Source organism: Odontesthes bonariensis, chromosome 6 (assembly GCF_027942865.1).
Source record: "Odontesthes bonariensis isolate fOdoBon6 chromosome 6, fOdoBon6.hap1, whole genome shotgun sequence".
NCBI classification, from domain to species: domain Eukaryota; kingdom Metazoa; phylum Chordata; class Actinopteri; order Atheriniformes; family Atherinopsidae; genus Odontesthes; species Odontesthes bonariensis.
Genome location: NC_134511.1, coordinates 34302076 through 34322340, shown reverse-complemented (window position 1 = coordinate 34322340; position 20265 = coordinate 34302076). Strand labels below are relative to the sequence as shown.

The 20265-nt window shown below is 39.6% G+C and overlaps 1 protein-coding gene and 1 long non-coding RNA gene across 4 annotated transcripts in view; both read left to right on the top strand.

Moving 5' to 3' along the window:
* Positions 1 to 2346: 2346 nt before the first annotated feature.
* LOC142382982 (uncharacterized) lies at positions 2347 to 3310 on the top strand. The gene is made up of 3 exons (XR_012769980.1): positions 2347 to 2446; positions 2770 to 2975; positions 3105 to 3310. It is a non-coding gene; the product is annotated as an uncharacterized LOC142382982 (long non-coding RNA).
* A 1569-nt stretch (positions 3311 to 4879) lies between these two features.
* adgrd1 (adhesion G protein-coupled receptor D1) overlaps positions 4880 to 20265 on the top strand; it is a 31179-nt gene continuing 15793 nt past the window's right edge. Inside the window, exons 1-14 of one of the 3 annotated variants that reach the window (XM_075468470.1) lie at positions 4880 to 5302; positions 5425 to 5461; positions 5805 to 5921; positions 6489 to 6587; positions 6967 to 7089; positions 7173 to 7349; positions 9752 to 10009; positions 11109 to 11176; positions 11677 to 11826; positions 11947 to 11997; positions 13127 to 13250; positions 13409 to 13516; positions 14675 to 14750; positions 16399 to 16540. In XM_075468470.1, the coding sequence (XP_075324585.1) occupies positions 5192 to 5302; positions 5425 to 5461; positions 5805 to 5921; positions 6489 to 6587; positions 6967 to 7089; positions 7173 to 7349; positions 9752 to 10009; positions 11109 to 11176; positions 11677 to 11826; positions 11947 to 11997; positions 13127 to 13250; positions 13409 to 13516; positions 14675 to 14750; positions 16399 to 16540 (1641 nt within the window). In that variant the 5' untranslated portion in view covers positions 4880 to 5191. The remainder of the gene's footprint in view (positions 5303 to 5424; positions 5462 to 5804; positions 5922 to 6488; positions 6588 to 6966; positions 7090 to 7172; positions 7350 to 9751; positions 10010 to 11108; positions 11177 to 11676; positions 11827 to 11946; positions 11998 to 13126; positions 13251 to 13408; positions 13517 to 14674; positions 14751 to 16398; positions 16541 to 20265) is intronic. The other 2 variants (XM_075468472.1, XM_075468471.1) reach the window with 2 other exon arrangements.

Genomic DNA, 20265 nt, shown 5'->3' with positions numbered 1-20265 from the left:
TATCCCACTGTACGCGGGAGCGCGCACGCATTCAATGGAGGTGGATCCACATTGTTACTCTTCGTTTTCCCCACATAAACCGAAAAAATAGCTAATGACGACATTTTAATTGGTTGTTTAGGGTTTGATGTTCAATCTGAGAGGTTTTTAAATATCATTTGATGGGTTAAGGGGGGTTAGAGTAGTAATATACATGGGTTTATATTCTAAACGTGTTATTGAACAATATTAATTTCAGTTAATTGAGAATACGTTCCGAAACGCTTAGGCAATCGGCCTCTAAGCTACTTTTCCTTCTGCAGAACAGTTCTCATGATCATTTAACAGTATTAAAATGTTGGCTTGCGATGACGTCGATTACAGTCAAAAAAGGGAAAAAGGGAACTACACGTTTACGCCACCAGATGGCACTGTCTCAATTAAGGAGTCCCACCTTTGGGTGTGGTCTTTGGTCATAGACATTATAAATCAATTATAAATTATAAATCAAATTATTGAGTTGTATTTCATTCTTTCTTTTTTAAGTAAAGTAAACACCAATTTTTCTGTTCAGAATAAAGACCCCAAAATAACATTTCTTTGTCCTGAGCCCATTTAGCCAGGGCTACACACTGTTAAGAAGCGGGTTCCAACACCAGCTGTAAGAAGTCCAGAAACCCGCTGTTGTCCTGCAAACATACTGACACTTTGGTTGGCCCAGCAAGGTCGTTTCATATCAAATATAACCGATGACAGAAATGTACACTGTATTTCATACCCATAGTCTAACGTTTCCATTTAAAACAATAACACCCCTTTTAATGGTAGCCCTGATACAAAACTCCACCTCCTTAAACAGTCTGCCACAACTTGTATCTCTTCTCTATGATGCACAGTCTGTTTTCAAACATAATATTTTCCATCATGCACATTGCCCAGATTACTGTAGTGGACGTTTCTGGCTGTATTTATCCTTTGTCAGAAAAAGTATACCCTGTTTTCAAACATTTAGTGCTTTGGGGTTTTTTACAGGTATGTCTGTCTGATCATGCTTCATCACTCATGTGAATATTGAGAGGTGTGGTCTTTCTTCAAAAAAGTTAGCCCAGTTTAATCTTTCTTTGTGAAAGATAGAGGGGGCACAGATCCAGTAAAATGGATTCATCAGTCTGTTAGAATCTGTGTCCCCTTTCTATGAAGCCTACATTGTGCCCTACCATTTGAAGGTTTATTCTATAAATACTTTGGATCATGCTGAATAACTCCAGTAAATATGGGGAATTTCATCTTGCCCTTTTAAAGTTGGAGATGGGTACAAATTCTGGCAGGCTGGATTTACCAGTCTCATCTGTATCATGTAAAACTGACACAATGTGAAAATCTAACATATGATAAATGTAGCCCGCTTCCAGAACATTCCTCTGTATAACAGGCAGTCTTTATTGTTGTTGGAGATGAACTGTGCTCATCTTTAAAGCATCTTATTAGAAATGTTGTTCTTTAGATGTTCTTGAAGGTGATGATTTGACAGCTCGTCAAAAAAGAGTTCCTAGAACATCGTACTGCTGCTTATACTTATACAACACATAACAGACCCAATTTCATCTGAACTAGGAAGTTAAGCAGGGTGGGACATGGTTAGCACTTGGATAGCACACTGCCTGGGAAAAGCGTCTTTTCCACTTTTCTGTAGAAAAAGCAGAGGGCGCTGCTGCTCAGTCAGTGGAGACAAAGCTCCATAAGAAGAAGACTTTGCTCATTAAAATAGGCACTGAACATGTAATCTATGGTTAGGTTTTTTTTTCTTTTAATAAAAAACACCTCCTTACTACAGAGCAGTTTGTGAGGTGACAGCAGCTCAGATGATAATGAAATGAACTGGAACAAGACTGCTGCTGTTTGGTTCTTTTGACCTGACCAACAGTGACCTGTACACATAATAAAGGAACCTGATTAGGGGCAATAATCAGGAAACATATATTTTACTCTGATTTTGCTGAAGATGATTTATTGTCATCAAATATCCCAGATTGAGGTTCAGATGGTTAATTAAAGCTGATCCTTGAATTACAGCCCCACGTCACAAGGTTACGAGACGACCATCGCTGAAATAGGAGCGAATAGAAACTTGGTTAGAGGGTCTTTTTCGAACATGTAAAAGCTCTGGGGGGAAAAACGCTCAAGTTTTCAGGAGCACCTCCTTTCCCACATCTCTGGCCCAATCCCAATTCACCCCTTGGCCCTACCCCTCACCCCTTCCCCTCCGTTTTGCGCGTTCACGTGAAGAGGTAGTGTTGTCCCAATACTCTTCCAAAGCCCTTCCCCTTAGCCCTACCCCTCCGTTGTAGCCCTTGAAACGGAGGGCTTCGGCCAGGCAGACTCCATTTGAAGGGGTATGATATATTTCCCAGAGTACAACGCGACTAACGGGAGATCGCGAGTCTTTTTAAAAATTCACCACACAAATGTAAGTTCTTCTATTTTTTTGCCATAATTTAACTGTTTTAACCGTTTTAGGTTGTGATAACTGGTGTATTGTGTGAGTTTAAAGTGGTGGCAATGTGTAGTTGTTTTCTGCTATAAACGCACATGGGAAAAGTCGCTATTTTACATGGAGTAATCGGTCAGTGCATGTGAAGGTGCTGCGAAAGAGTTGTCGTTTTTTAAATTGTAACACGAGTATTTACAAGCAATGTAGTTGGTTAACCATAGATAAGTTCCTTTTGAGTGACATGAGCGTCATTTCGCTACCTATTATCACAAGTATTCATATACGTGACTGATTCACAGGGACTCAAGCACAAAGAGCCTGATCAGGTTTAGCGCCGAAAACGAAGATCTGTTTCTAAAGTCATCCCCATCCCCAAAAAGAAGTAGGAAGTCCAATCCCATAATGGATTACCTGATACAGGAGAGCCTGAAGGAGCAGAAGCGCCACGAGCAGAAAACGGAGCGCTTTTTAGCTCGGTTTGAGCGCATGATAGACAAACTTTACGGTGAGTTGATGCGCCATGCACCTATTGTACACACAGCCACCACGACCGCATTCTGAAACACCTTTTTTTAATTTTTTACAATGGATGAAAGTGCATGCTATAATGTCATATCGTGTCTTGTTCCCCCAGAACATCACTGAGCCCAGCACCTCCGATGCGCCAAGCATCTCCGCTGTTCCTGCTCCGGTCATCTCGTTCTTGATGATTGCACTGTTGCCCGTTTATATTCATACTGTTTATATTCATACTGTTTATTGTCCATATTTGCACCACACACTTTACAGCAGACACTTTAAGCTGTTATTTCTGAAAATAAGCTGCCTTACCAGTCTGTAATGTGAGCCTAATAAAAGAAATTAAGGACAAAAGGTTTGTGAGCATGATTATCACATCAACATCATATGAACGACTGGAACGGATATTGGTATGAAGAGATTTATTATACAAGGGATAACAAAAAAATGGGGGTACATGTTGTGGTCCAATCGGCAATAATTTGTAGGATGACCCGTCTGCTGGAAAGAAAAACATGGAAAGATCAGGCTTTTATCCTCCCAAACCAACACATTGATAGCACACACAAGGCAGTGCATTAAGTCATCAAATCTGAACCTGGTACAAAGAAAACCGCTTCAAAAACTCATTGTTTATTCCAAACGGAACGAGGCGAGTAACAAAGGCTAAACGTTAGCTTATGCTTTCAGCTAGGTTAGCCAGGTTAGGATACTACTCCAGTCAATAAATCAGCAAATCCAACGAGACAAGCAAATTGTTTCTATTACACGATATCACAAATGTACAGTTAGAAGCACTTTCAAACACACACACACAATCATTTTCACATGCCGGCTCTGGAAGCTACCAGCTGCTCACTCACAAGCGTTATTTGCATTAATTTCTTATTCTACATACCGTAACAAGATCCAGCAATGCTCCCAGATGTCGAAGACGCCTTCGCCTGATGGCACTCCGTCGATTCGACGCAGATATTTCTAAAAATATCCGAATAACCCAGGACAGCACGAACACCACAGCACCGGTCATGTTTGTTTACTTCTGGCTAAAGCTGTCGCTTTTGGTTACGTAACAACTGACGGCGCGGACTTATTACGTTCGTGAGCGTGAAGTGCTGTCCCAATTCGAAGGGGTGACGTTCCTAGCCCTTCGCCTACCCCTACGTTTGAAGGGGCGAGGGGTAGAAAATAGAATTGTGTCACACACGTCCACAATCTACATCTATAGTTGTATGTCATATTAAATCATTCAGACTCTCCACCATGAGGCACGAGAAGGTTAGGCTACTACTCTACTGTCATGAGACGGTTTAATAACTATAAAATAGATACGATGTCCATAAAGCTATTGCATGCTTGACCACACGATGGCGCTGTTTAGTTAAACATGAACGCAAGTTCACTTTGGGAGGTTGAGACTGGAGTACCCGTGCTTGAATCTGTTATTCCCCCCTGTATGTGTGGCGTCGATTTGATTTAGTTTTATGCAAACTGATATTAAGTAAAGACAAGTGAAAAAGCGGTCGCTAGTTACGGTACAGCGTTTGGTCAGTTCTAATTTTTCAGTGATCGTATTATTGATTTATTTATTATTTGTTTCTTTGGTGGCTTTGATGTGAAAAGTTGTTCAGAAATTACAGTCTGTGACTCCACTTATTTCTGAGCCGGGGTGAAACCCAATATCCAAATTACTGACAAGACCACATGTTAGAACGTATTATTTGGATAGGTGCTTGCATCGATTTGGTTGGATCACACAGTGCAAATCTTGATCTCACTCAATTCCCGCACAATCTCCAGTTACGCACAAACAATGTCATTTACGCACAACTTCAACGCCCCTCCTCAGAAAGTCCAAAAATTACATCACGTTTTGCAATTCCCACGTTGGGTCTTGCAGTTTAGTGCGCCTCCACGGAGCAGTTTCCAGATGCAGGCGCAGAAACTCAAAGAAACAGCTAGAAGTTGAATGTGTGTACAACGCGGACTTTGTGTAACTTTCTGCGCGGACTTTTGGCTTCAGATTTTACTATGTCAGGGCAACCTCTGAGGTTTTTCTGCTCCACACCAGTATTCTAGAGTGCTTGTTTCACAATTGTTTTAGCACTGCTACTTTATTCTTAAGTTTGGATATATGGACTGATCAAAAGTTTGATCTTCATCATCCTGGAACAATGATTAACTCCTCTTGGATTTATCTTTATGTGGGGATTTAAGTTGCTATTGAAAATAACGCGTATGGTACATTTCTTAAGAGCAATGGAATTTTGTTTGCAAATTCATCTTTTTACAGCTTTTGTCTCCTGTATCAAGGTAAGCTTGTGAAAGGCTTATTTTGAAAATCGTAGCCTTGATCTATCTGTTGCTTGGTTGTCTTGATTAAAAAAAAAAAACTTATATATATATATATATATATTTCTTTTTTTTCCCCACAGGTTTTTGCTCGTGTTATTCCAAATGTGAACCATCCAGGTAGTAAGCATTTGTTTTGATAGTTTATATAACAGTTTTTGTTTCCCTGTGCTGTTTTAAATAGCCAGAATAGTTGACAATATACTGGACAATGTAAATACAACAATTTGTGAGAACAATGTGTTTTGCCAATGTCCAGGCCAGAGGATTGTAATTTGTTTACTTCTCTTCTCATTAATCAGAATAGTCTGCGGCATAGATAAGTTCTGAAGCTGTTTGTATCATTATGATCAATCTTTTAACCAACCTAAGAATCCAGAATTGAATGTCAGCAGATAAAATTCAGAGTCATGAGATTAACGTCTCTCTTGGACACTCGATTACCTGTGAACTCTCTGTCCAGGCCTGCAGGTGTTGGCCACAGCCGCGCATTATTGGCCGCTTGATGCTGTGGACGGAATCCCAGAGCTTTGGGACCTTATTGGAAACAGACCAGGTTATGTTAATGGGAGTAACATAAGTATGTGAATACATAACCACGATACACCAGAGAATGTACCACGTAAAAATCTTTTTTTTTTTATTATCCACACTCCAACCACAGTCATCATGCTCTTTGAAAGTCCTGCTCAGTTCAGAGCTCTTGAATCTTCTGTGAAATTTATTACTGTCATAGAACAAAACAATTCAACATGATAGACTTAGTGTGTAAAACTTTTTGACATACAGTATACTCCAGTATAGTACAGTATTCTAAGTATGATAATGAAAAAAACATTTATTTTTCATTTGGTGTGGAACTAAAAGACAGTTACTTTACTGACAAGCAGTTTGCAGAAATGTTTTCATGCCATCTCGGTGAAATATTGTAAAAGTTTAAGAGGGATCAGGTATAGACACGAGCATGATGTGTGGTGTCACTTTGACTTCCCTTTTGGTGCTGCCATCGTGCACGCAGCTCAGCATCACTCTGTCTCATACCTGTGCAGCACGTCCCTCGCATCACCTTCCTCTCACTGTTCTCTTGTGTCCTCTGTTAAGCGTCTATTGGTGTGAATCACTTTTTTTTTCTGTTGTCTTTGTCCAGCTCTCAGAATCCACAACCACACTGTGCTCCCTTCCTCCCATAACTCTTCCTATGTGTATACCAATGATTCTGCCTACACTAACATTTCTGCAACAGTAGGTGAGGATCCATCACTTCCCTCTCACTAAAATTAATTTGTGCATCATACACTGTTCCCTGTTGTCCTCTTTGTATCACCACATGGTTGAGCTGAGCTTTTCACATCTGTCTACCTTCAGTCTTTTGTCCTTGTTGCACAAAATAGGGGACTCTTGGCCTTTTATTTTTATATTATCCTGTAGGTTTATTTAAACCAGAATTGTACGACGCAATTTTCATTGATTTTTCCATTATTTCACAGAATTCCAAGAATGCTATAAAACAGTTTGGTTGATACAGCAAGACAAGATTTGAACAATTTGTATATTTAGCTCTAAACAAACCTCGAATTTTTCCATTTTCCATCAAAATTAAAACTGTGAATTGTGTATTACTGTAGACATTGTTGAAGGAATGGTCAATAAGGGAATCTTTCTGAGTGGCGATAGTGGTGGCACCTTTCTTCACTTTGGAAACTACCAGAACTCTTGCATTAGTGATCCAACACTGTGCGGTCCGGAGGGTGAGTGCAGTGTAATTTAGACATACTGTTTTTTGGCAAAACACATTATCTTTATTGGATACAAACTTTTTCTTATTCTCTAGGCATTACCTTTTCCTTTTTTTGGAAAAACCATGAATCGGAGTCCCGTTTTGCTGTGGCCTCTGGGGGAAAAGTTATCTCAAATGGCTTCTCGGTCTACACCAACCCACATAAAGGGTTTGTGGAGTTTTACACTCGGGGCAACAACCACAGATGGAAGGCAGACGTAAATCTTCCAGGTACTGTGAATAAATTTTTCTTATACTTTACTTGAAGGGACACTATGATCCTCAGTTAGAATTGTCATGGGCACTCGTAAAGCACTCACAATGTAAATGTTTTCATGGTTAGGCTAATTGACACCAGACGCATCCGCACTTGATTTGGGAAGTCAAGAATACATTTCATAAACATTTTACTGCTGCACAAAACATACATTTGTATGAGATGCAATTATTTTTTTAATCTTGCATTAAGTAATATTAGGCAATTGGGTTCGGACAAGATAGATTTTATGTTGCGTGAAACACAGCAGACGTCAAACTGTGGCAAATCATTTTATTTGTTTTTTCTGAAAAAAAGTCGTCCTATAAGGAGATTATATGATTTGGAAAACTGTTTTGACAGAATGCACTCAACTGTGTGAGGTTCAGCATTACGTATAGGTTTTTACGAATCAGCGTTTCCTTCTCAAGTGACTTCTGTCATCTTTGTTTTTTCTGCGGTTACTCGAGGTTGCGTTCATGGGCGTCATAACTCAATTTGGATTTGAGTGCTCAGCTCCAGAAGATCAAACGTCATCTGGATCTCATACAGCGTAACATGTCAGACCTTTAGGACAGAATGTCAAAATCTGTCAGCTTCCCTTCACTTCACAAGTGTGAGGAAACCTTTCAAAGGCGTTAGAATGAACCTTGAGGCGTTGTGTGACCGCCTGAGTAAAAATGTTACTCTTGTCTTAGAGCATTGTCTTTATGTGAATAAGTGTTTTAATTGAAACATTGTGGAGGTCTTGGCACATATGGCTCATATTTTGACCTCAACTAAAATACAGCTTTGGTTGTTAGCCTTTTTTCGCATTTGTGATTTCAGACTGTGGATGTATTGTATTTTGGGATCTCCTCATTGTTAATTTTTTTCTTTGTCTTCTGAAATTCTTTAGAAAGAGTAAAGCACACATGATATGAATTTATAACAAAAAATAATACAACATAAGTAATTATAAGACAGTTATTTGAACAATTAATCAGTCAACATAGGGTTGGGTTATTTGATTATCATATAGCTGTCTATCCAAACAGGGCTGTTATTTATTCTAAATGTAGAATTGTCAAGTAACTGGTTTATGTCCACTGATGCAGATTGTGTTTAGGAAATGTTAGGATACAAACAAGCCACATCAACATGGTTAACTTGGTATAAGACTCTATTATTGCTGAAGACTGCATATAAAGATGGGCATAGTCACTGTCAGTAACTCGCTGGTTTGCTGATTAATGTTTCAGAGCAAGATGATGACGACGTCTATGCGCGACAGAGTGTTAATCCAACATGGCAGCGGACACAACGTTACCGTTCGATGCAGCCTTAGAAAGTGTTTTAAGTAGCTTAGAACGCAAGTTTACTTTTAAAAAAGTATTTAAAGTATTAAAAGTATTAAAAAGAATTTCTGTCGCTCTACATACGTCATCTGGTATAAGTGATACAATTGGCTATGAATCGCGCGCAAAGCAGCATTGGAAGAACCAGACGCCATTTGCTAGACATTCGTAGCGCCCAATAAACGGCTCTAGGCATTCGTAAACCACGCCTCAAATACGAGAAAATGCACACCTAGTTCCCAGACCACCATCTCATCGAGATTTGGACGCGTCAGCCAGGCTAGGTTAGTCCTAAAAGTGACTAGATTTATTGCTAGTTGCATTATTTAAAAAGAAGAAAAAAAATGGGGTCTTGCCTAGTGGCAACAATCCGTTTAGCAGCACATGTAATCATGTCTTGCGACCACATCCAACTCCATTGGTTAGGTTTAGGATTAAGCAGCAAGGTTAGGGGTTAGTAGGCATGGCTTCCAAAGCCACACACACAAAAAAAAAAAAACATCTTGAGTAGTGCTGGATGGTTCATTCAAATGCCCACTGAAAAACGTCCATTCCAATTTAAAAACACCCACATTTATCCTGTAGAGACCCCAAATCATGTAGTGGTATATAAAAAAAAATGTTTTAGCATGGAAGCATTATTATGAGCTTGGTAGCATATTGGCAGCATATATCTCAAAGAACCTGTGTTCAGGTGCAAATAGCTGTTAGCATAGATGAAGATTTTTTATACAAAAATTATTATATAGAGCATTGGTCACATGAACTATCATCTTAATGACAGCACTACTCACAAAGTATAAGACACTCTTGATTTTTCATTGATTTTACTTGATTTCTAGATTAATCAAGTATATGGTATTTCTTTAAATCAGTGTGTTGCTTTGTACCAAATTGGACAGAGTTTATTTTAAAAGTGTGTTGACAATAAAGTTGACCAAAAACTATGTAGTTTAAATATATTTGTAAAAACCATTCCATCAGTAGAGGGGATTTATTTTTTTAAAATTTAGTTTGTCATTTTCTGGTCTCTCTACCAGGGCCATACTGGACACATATTCTCTTCACATGGACCAAGAGGGATGGTCTGAAAGTCTACATTAATGGGACCTTCTCTGCTGGTGACCCAGCAGGCAGTGTCTCAGAGAACTATGGAGACCAACTTCCTGACCTTGTCATTGGAACGGGAAACAACAGAGCGTATGGTCACTTTGTAACTGGGGCCTTTGATGAATTTGTCATCTGGGAAAGGGCACTTTCCCCTAATCAGATCAACTTGTACTACAATGCAGCCATAGGTAGGACATCTTGCTCTCTTGGAAAGGACTTGTCATTCTTGCTCATTGTACATCTACTAAAATGCCTCCTCGCCTTGGACTCTCAGGAAACGGGTTAAAAAGCAATTTCCGTCCAATCCTTGCCACATTCCATCCACAGCAATAATGCATCCCAACAAGATAGGAAACCATTTAAATATCCCCCACCTCCACACTTCTACTGTGCACCAAGTGCAATGGCTCAAATAGTTCTGCCTTATTAAGCCTTGTTAAGTATTTATACATCTGTAGAGGCATGCAGGGGGCAGATCATTTTGATTTAATGTGACAACTTACAACACGCAAGGACAAAACCTCCTAACTCTTGACTGTTTCACTTATGTTTACTTTCCTTGGTCAGTGCAGTGTCACAGATGGAGAAAAAGTTGAATTTATGAGAATTTAGCACATATTTTGCTCATTTTACAGGAGTATGAGAAATGTCAAGTTGAATGGTTGTTCATATATCTGAACTATTACTGTAAGCTGAAAAATATTTAGCTAGTTGCAATGCGTGAATCATTTATGATGAAGCTCAATTTCTTCTCTGAACTTATATTTCAGAGTACATCTCAAGACACGAAGAGCCTTACTGTTATGGTTACAGAGAACTATTTTTACTTCTCCATAGCACTCCTGTTAAATGTTACATTGGACCTAAGAAGAGCAGGAATGGTTCCGACTGATATCCTTAATGTACGTCCATATACGGCCATATTCTGGCAGCTAGTTGGTCCCGTTTTTTAATAAATGACAGCAGACTTAAAATGCATCTAAGAGTTTTATAGATGCTAGTTGCTTAGCGTTGTGTGGTTGATCATCCATGTTTTGCGTATGTTGCAATTAATCTTCTTTCATGACTAGGGATTACAATCAAAATGAAAGCTTTATGGTGACAAAATCCAGCTACAGAGCAGAAGCCTTCCCTCTATCGGGTTCAACAAAGAATCTAATCATAAAATTGAGTATCAAAAAGGCAATGCTATTCTCACTGAAAAATGTTGCTTATGAACTGCTTATGAAGGTTGACTGTCTGGTTTCCATCCTACTTCAAAAGAGCCCTCTGTATTGTCTTTTCTAGGTCAGTACATGGTTTCTGCCTCAACCCTCGGATACTCCGGAGAAGTCACTTCCACTGCACCAACAGCCGTAAGTGTATCAACACTGACTCTGCTGGATTCAGGTCAAGAAGTTTCATTTTGATAAATAAATATAGCTTTATATATACCACATGTCTAAAATATCTAGGTTTTATTCAAATTTTGGGACAAATTGTGAAACAAAGAAACCACAGAAATAAGATGAAGAGCTTTTGCTTGAATCAGCACAATCAGATCATTTCTCAAATTGACATTGTGGGGTTTTTATGAATAGATGGAAATAATGATATTAAAAACACATGCAAAGAGACCTGTTTATCAAAGGGGACTGAAAGTAGAAAACGAATCAGGAAATAGATGACTGTGAAGACAGCTGCAACAACACACTAAAAAATGCCTCCCTGTAACACACCTCACTGAAAAATAGCAATGCTGAATCACTTGTCCATTAGTCACTAAACATCCTGTGTATGTTGGAACTCGGAGTTCCTTTGGAAACTGCATCTTGACTGTAAACTTAATTCAATGCCTGATATGCTGTGTCCCCAGAGAGCCACTGAAGTCAGTCCTCCTGTCATCAGCAGTTATCGAGAGGCGATCCAAAGCTCCCAGGGCCCTGACACCATGCCGATGCTTGACTTCCTCGAGGCACTGCCCAATAGGACCATTCCTCACAACACCGCCAACAACCTCACGCAGGTCTTGGAGCACAGTGCAACACATGCATTGCAGTTGCACAACCAGTTCACACACAGACACAATGGCCACCCATGTGCACATGATGCAACAGTTCCATGATATCCATTTTCTTCCACCCAGGCTTTTCTCAAAAGTGTGGAAGAAGTGCTCTCCGCTCCAGGATTGCCAGAGGTAAATGAGGTCACACTGTTGTTGCGCAATATTTACACATAACATATGCAATCTGGCGGTTACTCAAATTCATGGCACTGAAGCGTTGGATGAGTTTAAGATTTTAACACTGCATATTTTTGGCTGAAGCGCTACCAGTAAAAGTAACAGCACTTGGCACACATTATTACAATATGCAGTTAACTACGGTCACAAATTGTATTCGACTGGAGTACTGATTTAAAAGTTTTCTATAGCAGAATGCCTTACAATTTAAATGAGTAGCTTCCTGTGCTATACACTCATCCTGGTCAAATCTCTGTGCTCTCATGTTCAAACACGTGTGAGGTTTCAGTGCACAGGATGCTCAGAACAAGCACACTTGTTTTTGTAGGAACAAGCTAAAACAGATGTCCCCATCAAACATGGACAGTAGATACAGTGTCTGTTGTACAGTGTGCAATATGTTATTTATCTCGTTAATTTTGTCACACTGCATTTGCAGAAACTATTTATTTCTATTTCTTCCATTGTATTTGCAACATTGCTGATCACATTTTACATATTTGTAAGAAATCATCATTCTATTTGATGGGGATTTTGTTGTTGCAGCTGTTTATGACTCTTCTTTAATCTGTGCTACAGTCACATGATTAAGGAAGTTACTTTACAATGAAGCATCATCTCATTATTGGTTTATTTAGATTTTTTCGTTTCCCTAATTGTTGGCTTGTTATGTAAGATTAAAAGGAATCCTCATTAAGTTGGAGGACTAACAAGAGGCCATTTGAAAATGATAGTCACAACTGAGCTAAAGAGGATCCAAAGACACTGCATGTGGTATTTGTTAGAATGCAGCCAACAGCTTTATCTTCATGTTTTTCAGCGTCCCTCATTTAGTTAAGTTGAAATAACCCTGGTGAGGTTGTCACATGTTTTTACAGTAAACGCTGACAAATAAACTTCATGAAAAGTACGTTGGAGTGAAGTGGAGTGACCCGTTAAGTATTTCATATTTATGAAAGAAACCTGGGAGGAAAGAGTATGGGTCAGATCTATTTTGAGAAAAGCTGCTCTTTATGTGACACCATTTAACTGATTCTGAACAGCAGTATGTGCGAGTTCTTTTACTTGATTTGTTGTTGAGCAGCAGTCCACCCCTTTGGTCAGCGGTTTGATTGAGACAGTGGACAGAGTGATGGAGCATATGGTGACTAACCTGGAGCCTGGCCCCAGGGCTCCCATCTCAGTGGGTGGAACAACTTTTGTTGCAGGTCAGAAAAGTGTCAGCTCTCAAAAATGAACTAAAACTCCCTGTTTATGCTGTTTTTGTGTTTTTTTTATTTACTACTTTCCCCTTCTATTTCTAAGAAATAATTTTACTGCTTGTTTCTTGGTTAGTTTTTCACAATTGCTCTCACTGTTCCAACAGATTACTCTTTGATGAAATTCTCACAGAACTTCAACCTGCCTCTTTACCGCTTCCCCACACAAGGCAAGAACTACATCTCTGTGCCTGGGGAGGCCTTCACCATGCTGTGTAAGTGCAAATATTACAACCTACTCATCTTTATCACTTTGTGAGTTATGAGATTTCCAGTCTTAAGGATTCTCTGTATAGACAACAGTAGCTGGGTTGGGAATACTGAACATCAGTCATGCACTTAATCTGCCAAGAGAAAATTGTCCAGCTGGGAGGCTCTTGTTGTTGGTCTCTAATTTATTATGCTCAGATTTAAGAGTACTAACAAAGCATACAACGTAGGACAGAAGTGGCATGGAAGCTTTTGTGTAGCTTTATGGTGTAGTTTAGAAACCCAGCTTTGACTTTAATGTTGACAGTTGTTACCCTTTTATTCAAAACAGAAGAAAATGAGAGTGTAATTTTTCTTCCACTTTCTTCCATCATTAAAAGGAATGGACCCACACAGTAGAGTGAAGGAGAGGAGTAATTACAGTGGGCATTAAAACACTGTTTGTGCTCAGGACATTTTCCCTTGGCTTCACCTGGCTGCTCCACACAATGATTTGCCATAGAAACACAAGAGTAAACTGATTTAATAATTAATTTAAGGACTATTATCAGAAATGGAATAGATGTTACTGCTTGACACACTAGAGCCAGGGGGCAGAGAATACAACACATTAGTGTGTTTAGGAACTCTGTTTTCTTATTCTCTATTTTTCTTGGGAGAGATGAACAAGCAAACTTACAACCATATGATCGTTTGTGGGACTTGCTGGGAAGCACTGTGTTGAAATAATATTTCTACGAGCACTCATGCACATTTGTTTGTCTTCAGCATGCCTTTGTTGTCCAGGCAGCGGGTCTTGGATGGACGGCCTTTGAACGGAGAAACAGGCCCATAAAGGATTTCCTCCAATTTCATTGTTTATCTTGCAGTGTTGAAAGTGGGGCCGAGCTGAGTGATAGGTCAAATCAGGGGAGGGGCTCCAGACCTCCTGTTCTCTTGGAGAAGTCATGTAGTCGTTTCATAAACTTTCCCAGCATCCACACTGTTTTTTGGCGCTCTCGCTTTCACCCTTGTGCGAGTATACGGCTGTCCTATTAGCCAGCTGGTGACGGTGCACGGTGGCACGGCTGCGTTAATTAACTCCCTTCTTTGTGTGCATTTTAGCAGTGCGGTTATAAATTCCTCTTGCACTCAGCCTCTGTATGTTTGCCTCTTTTCCTCAGCTCAAACCACCATTGTTGGCCTCTTCTACCACAACATGCATAAGTACTACAAAGAGATCAGCCCTGTCAAGACCAGGTAAAAAAACGGGGTAGCATTTCTATTTTTTTCTCAAGCTTATTGTTTTGAGTTCAAGCTAAAGAAAACAAAACCCAGGCCTCTTTCTTTGTACTAACTGTTAGGAGAATGAGGTCTGCTGGTGTTAAGGCGCCCATGTTCCTGAACCACAGAACAGCTGAAGCCTGGAGCCAAGCTTATCTGTTCTTTCAGTATATCTCTCATCTCATCACTCCACTGACTGATACACCCTGCAATTAGCCCTCCATATCTATCCCCCTGCTTCCACCCCCTCAGTTATTGTCTCGTCACCGAATCAACTTGTTCCAGCTACGCTGCAGTGTTTATGTTTATCAAACATGATATGACTGCAATTAAGCAACCTGTTTTTACCACTTCATACTTCATCAAAATGAAAGTGCGAAAGGAAAAAAATATGTGGGAGCACAGTGGCGGATGTTTGTGACTGATTGTCAGGCTCCTCTGTAGTTGAGGAGGTTCCTCCGTATCATGATAGAGTTGATACTTGTGAGGTCCCAATGTCACATATCAGATGATCTTGAAAAAATACTAGTGCTATACTACAGGTTGTCAGTGCGATTCATTAAATAGACTGATGGTCAAAGTCCCATGTAAATGCTACCACTCTGGTCTTGTGTGTAACACTTATGTGTTGGTGTCAGTACTACATAAAAACAGCAATAAATTCTATCATATAATATTGTAATAAAGTATAGCCTATTTCCAAAAAAGTAGGAATTCTGTGTAAACGGTATAAAGATACAATTCAGTGATCTGCTCGTTTTTTAAAGCAACATACCAGAGATTGAAACTATTTCAATTGTAATTTTTGAAATGATCCCAGGAAATTTCCTCTCAAATAAGTTGTGACAGTTCTAATAAGATACCAGAGAAGTTGTGTAATGCTGAGAAAACACCTGTTGGAACATTCCATACCTAATAAAGTTAACATGATTGGTACATCCCAAAGAGGCTGAAACTTTCAGAAGTGAAGCTGGTGAGGAGTTCACTGCTCAGTGAAAGATTTTGTGGTAAATAGTGTAATAATTTGAGAAAATGATTCTATAATTCAAACTTTCCTAGAATCTCATTATCTATGGTGTATTATAACTCCACAAATGTCCTTTGAAGTTTCAAAGAATTGGCAGAGACAAGACTGAAAACTAGTATGAGGGCTGTGAAAACAGACATACCTCTGCAGTTTCGATTCCCTGCATGGACACAGTAATACTTCTGAAAAACAGTAAAACCTGATTACAATTTATTGCTGTATCCGTAAAAACACTACACTATGATGAAAAAAATATCAACAGATAAATGAGATCCAGATCTGTAGCTGCCTTCTCTGGCCCTGAGCTCATTTAGGATGGCCAGAGGCAAATCAGAGAATATTTCTGCGCTCTGATGAATCAAAATGTGAGTTTAATTGGAGTGGAATACAGTATTAGATTTGTAGGGTTGCCTGAGGGAAACTCGGATTAAACTGTGAGCGTATTTTGTATTATTTCAAATTACAGAGGCTGTTTATTATGATTTAACTGGCTCTTTTTTCTGTCTCTTTCTTTTGTATTTATTTTTCTGTATTCTTGCCTGTTTCTTGCTGCCATGTTGGCCATTTCATGTATCTGTTCTCTTCTTCATCTCATAGGATCAACGAAGCAGCTGATTTCAAGGATCACAAGATACAAGTAGCAAGCTGTCTTATCTCTCTGAAAGTGGAGCCTTTACCGGCTTTGTCAGTAAACCTTTCTGGAACTCCGCTCATCAAGATCGTCCTCAGCCATGTCTTGGTAAGAGTAAACCCATACAATCTCCCAGATTCTTCTGACTTGACTCATGTTTTTATCAGTCATTTACACTTTCCCTGAGTGAGTAATACAGAGAAAGTGCTCATTGGCGAATGCAGCTGTTGGCTCCACGTTGCCCACCTTATCAAAGGAATGATGGCTTTATGGTCCGCCCGTAGCTACGGTAGCCAGACCCCAACATATGAAATCTTTCAGCTTGATTTCTAGTACTTCTTATGTAAGAAGATGGGTGACTGTAACTGACTGAGGCTTGTGCAGCTGGGCATTCACCAGCAGAAAGAGTGAGACCTATTTTGGTTTTCATTAGCCTGCCTAGAATTTCCCTCACAGAGCATGTGGCGTCCAGAAAGCAAGCTGATTATGGACATTTGAATTGCAAGCTTAGGGCGCTTGAAAGAAACAATAACTTTCTTTTATGAACAACATATTTTTTTCCTTTGGTGCTTTTTGGCAGGGACTTTGCCAGCTTTCCATGTGAAATGTTTTGAAACTCGGAATGAAAATGTACTTAAAAATGTGCATTGTGTTAACTTTCTTGCCTGTAAAGTAAAAAAAATGCGATGGTGTACATCAAAGCAGTGTAGTCAAGTGTATTGATGTGTGTTAATAGATATTTGGCTATCAAACAACAACACTGATGAGGCAGTTAACAAAACTGGTCGGCTGCCTGTTTGATTTTAAGTGTCCCAGAAGAATTACTCACATTCAATTGAAGAGAATTCCCAATATATATATTTTTTCCCTACTCGTTAAATCTCAGTACAAACTCATGCAGCGTCATGAAATCATGGCAAAAAAACTTTGTTTGCCTTTATTTTCCATGGCAAAATAAATATTTATGCTGTAATTATCTGGCCTGGTTTCTTTTAGAATGATTATTCTATTTGTTTTAGCTGACACCATGGAAGGGGTTTTACTCTCTCTTTGTTATGGAAGTGCGAGTGATGCTCACCAGTTCTGCTGTCTGTTGAGTCAAGGTGTTTCTATTTTGGTTAGATTGGTTTTAAATCTGATGCAAGGAAAAATCTGGTTTCATGCATTCTCTCCTCTCTGTCCCATTAAAAATAGCTGTTATACTTCTTATGAACGCATGCTGACTGGAACGCACTTGGCCCATTTCAACACATTTCAACTTAACACAGCTCCAACTATGATTTATATTGAGGAGCTGCATTATAATTTGGCACACAGTACTTTTGGCGAGGATCATGTCCAGAAAAGGGCTGTTTTGCTATAACTGGTTTTCTGCTCAGACCTGTGGTCAGATTTAGTTCAAAACTGACTATTTTTGGAGTTTTAATGTCTTTGGCTGTCGATGGATACTTATCACCTTCCTAACTTGGAGGCAGAGGGGAGCAGCTCACACAGTATGTGGCCATCACAGTTTATGGTGCTCTTTATGATCTGCATAAGTTAGCTAAACCCCAAATATATCCTCTTATGGCAAGTCACCCCGCTAAGTGTTTTTCGTCTGACCTCTCTCTTTATTCCCTAAGAATAGTGCTCATGACTTCATTAAAACCTTTTGGTGGCCTGAAACAGAAAAGAATCAGCTCCCTCATCTGTCTTTTCATGCTGTCATGGTTACAACAAGTCTTGTGTGCATCTCTAGTACTGTACAAACCGTTAACGCATGGATCAGATCCAAATCTCCTCAGTTTTCTTTATATGACACTTGTTTCGATAAGACATACCAGACCATTGATTGATGGGGTCACCAGCTTGTAAATAACCTTGAGTAATGGCAGGTATTGCTCATTCAAGCCAAGGTCAAAGCCATGTGGTTGATGTCAGAGTGACCTTGCAGTCTTGATTGATGCTCTTTGAGCTCAAAGAAACAGTCTGGTGAGGTCATGCCATTCCCATCTGACTCAGTCAGAAGCAAGGTGCCGCCATCGCTTATTATGTGGTACAGAGTAGGTTTGGTGCCCCGACAAGGTGATATCGAGACTGCTGCAGGCCCACATGCTTTCTCACGCCATTCAACTGTGGTGTTGATTGGAATTTGGCTCCATCAGTGATTTATTACTGCCTTCTGACTCTGGTTTAGTTTGCGAAGAATAAAGCAGAGAGTAGAAGACAGAGGGTGGGAGGCATCGGGGTCTGTAGTTAAACATTAATGCATACGTATAAAGGCCAACAGTACCTCTGTGTCCTCTTCTTCCATCCCAGCATCACACTGATGGTATGAAGTGAATGAATGGAAAGATTGATTTCATGAGCAAACTCAATTTATAGGGTCAAAACTGGGAGGATTTAAAAAACAGATTTGCCAGGGGTGCCTGACTTTACTGGGTTATAAAGAAGAGTGTTAGCTTGGCCGCTCTATAAGACTGTCCAAGGTGATGGATGGAATTCTATGGCAGTAAGAGATGGTGGTCTCTATCCGTGTTCACTACTTCATTTTTTTGGAATGTGACATACAAATTATAAACTTTACAGACAAGCTTCAGCATTTTATTATTTGCTTTCTGGCAGGAAATAGATCAAAGTAAGTCTTTTGTATTTTTAGGCTATGATTAAATAGAAGAGCTGGTTAGCTAAAGCTTTACAAATAGATTGTAAACAGGGTGAAATAGCAAGCATAGCTCATACTAAAGCAAAGCAAAGTAAGCCCTCCCAACAACCCCGACAAAGCTTACTATAACTTGGTTTCCATTTTAGTTTTTGATTCACAGGTAGTAAATATGAAGAATAAACGTGAGTGGAATAGGTAGAGGGCTGCAGGGTGGTGTGGTGGTTAGCACCATCGCCTCACAACAAGAGGGTTCCAGGTTCGATTCCCACCTGGAATTTCTGCGTGTTCTACCACATATGTATGCGTGGGTTCTCTCTGGGTACTCCAACTTCCTCCCACCGTCCAAAAACATGCATGTCCCTATGAGTGAGTGTGAGCGTGCATGGTTGTGTGTCTCATTTGTGTCTGTGTGGCCCTGTGATGGACTGGCGATCTGTTTAGGGTGTACCTCCCAACCAATGACAGCTGGGATAGGCTCCTGCCCCCCGCCACCCTAAATTGGATTAAGTGAGAAGATGGGTGGATGGAATAGGTAGAAATTGAGAAAAAAAAAACTCTCACTACCATCCAAAAAACTGTATTTGCTCACCAAAAAAACTATGAATTTTGTTTTTTAAAATGACGACTCACCAGCTGTTTCAAGTCTAAGTCTGCAATGAACTTGAGTGACTGAACGTTGTTTCCTCAGATATGATTTAATATCAGATATTCCTTAAGATGAAAGGAATACCTGAAGAAGACCTCTCTACATTTTTCTCTTGTGGATGCCCACCACAGGTGTTGTTTTTTTCTCTTTGAGGTTTGTTTCCAGTTCGGACATCTACGTCATCTACTGAATTACAGCCACTCGTAATGTAGCCTATACTGCCATCTGCTGGTGACCATACACGGCCTAGTTTATTCTCCTCAAACCAGTCTATAGAAATGTGCCTCTTGCATCTTTTTATCAGAACACTTAAAATTTGTTTCACTTGAAAATTGAAACCCAGTTTCACTGGTGTATATGCATCGACAGGAATGTTTTATCTGTTAGCAAAGCTAACTCAAAATATTCCAAAACAAGCATTTGCAACATTTTTACACAACATCAATTTGTGGTAAATGCAACATTTTTGCTTGAACTTCATCAGAAGCCTTGGATTTTCATCGGTTTTTCAGTCTACATGGAAAATTACTTAAAAGTTCACCA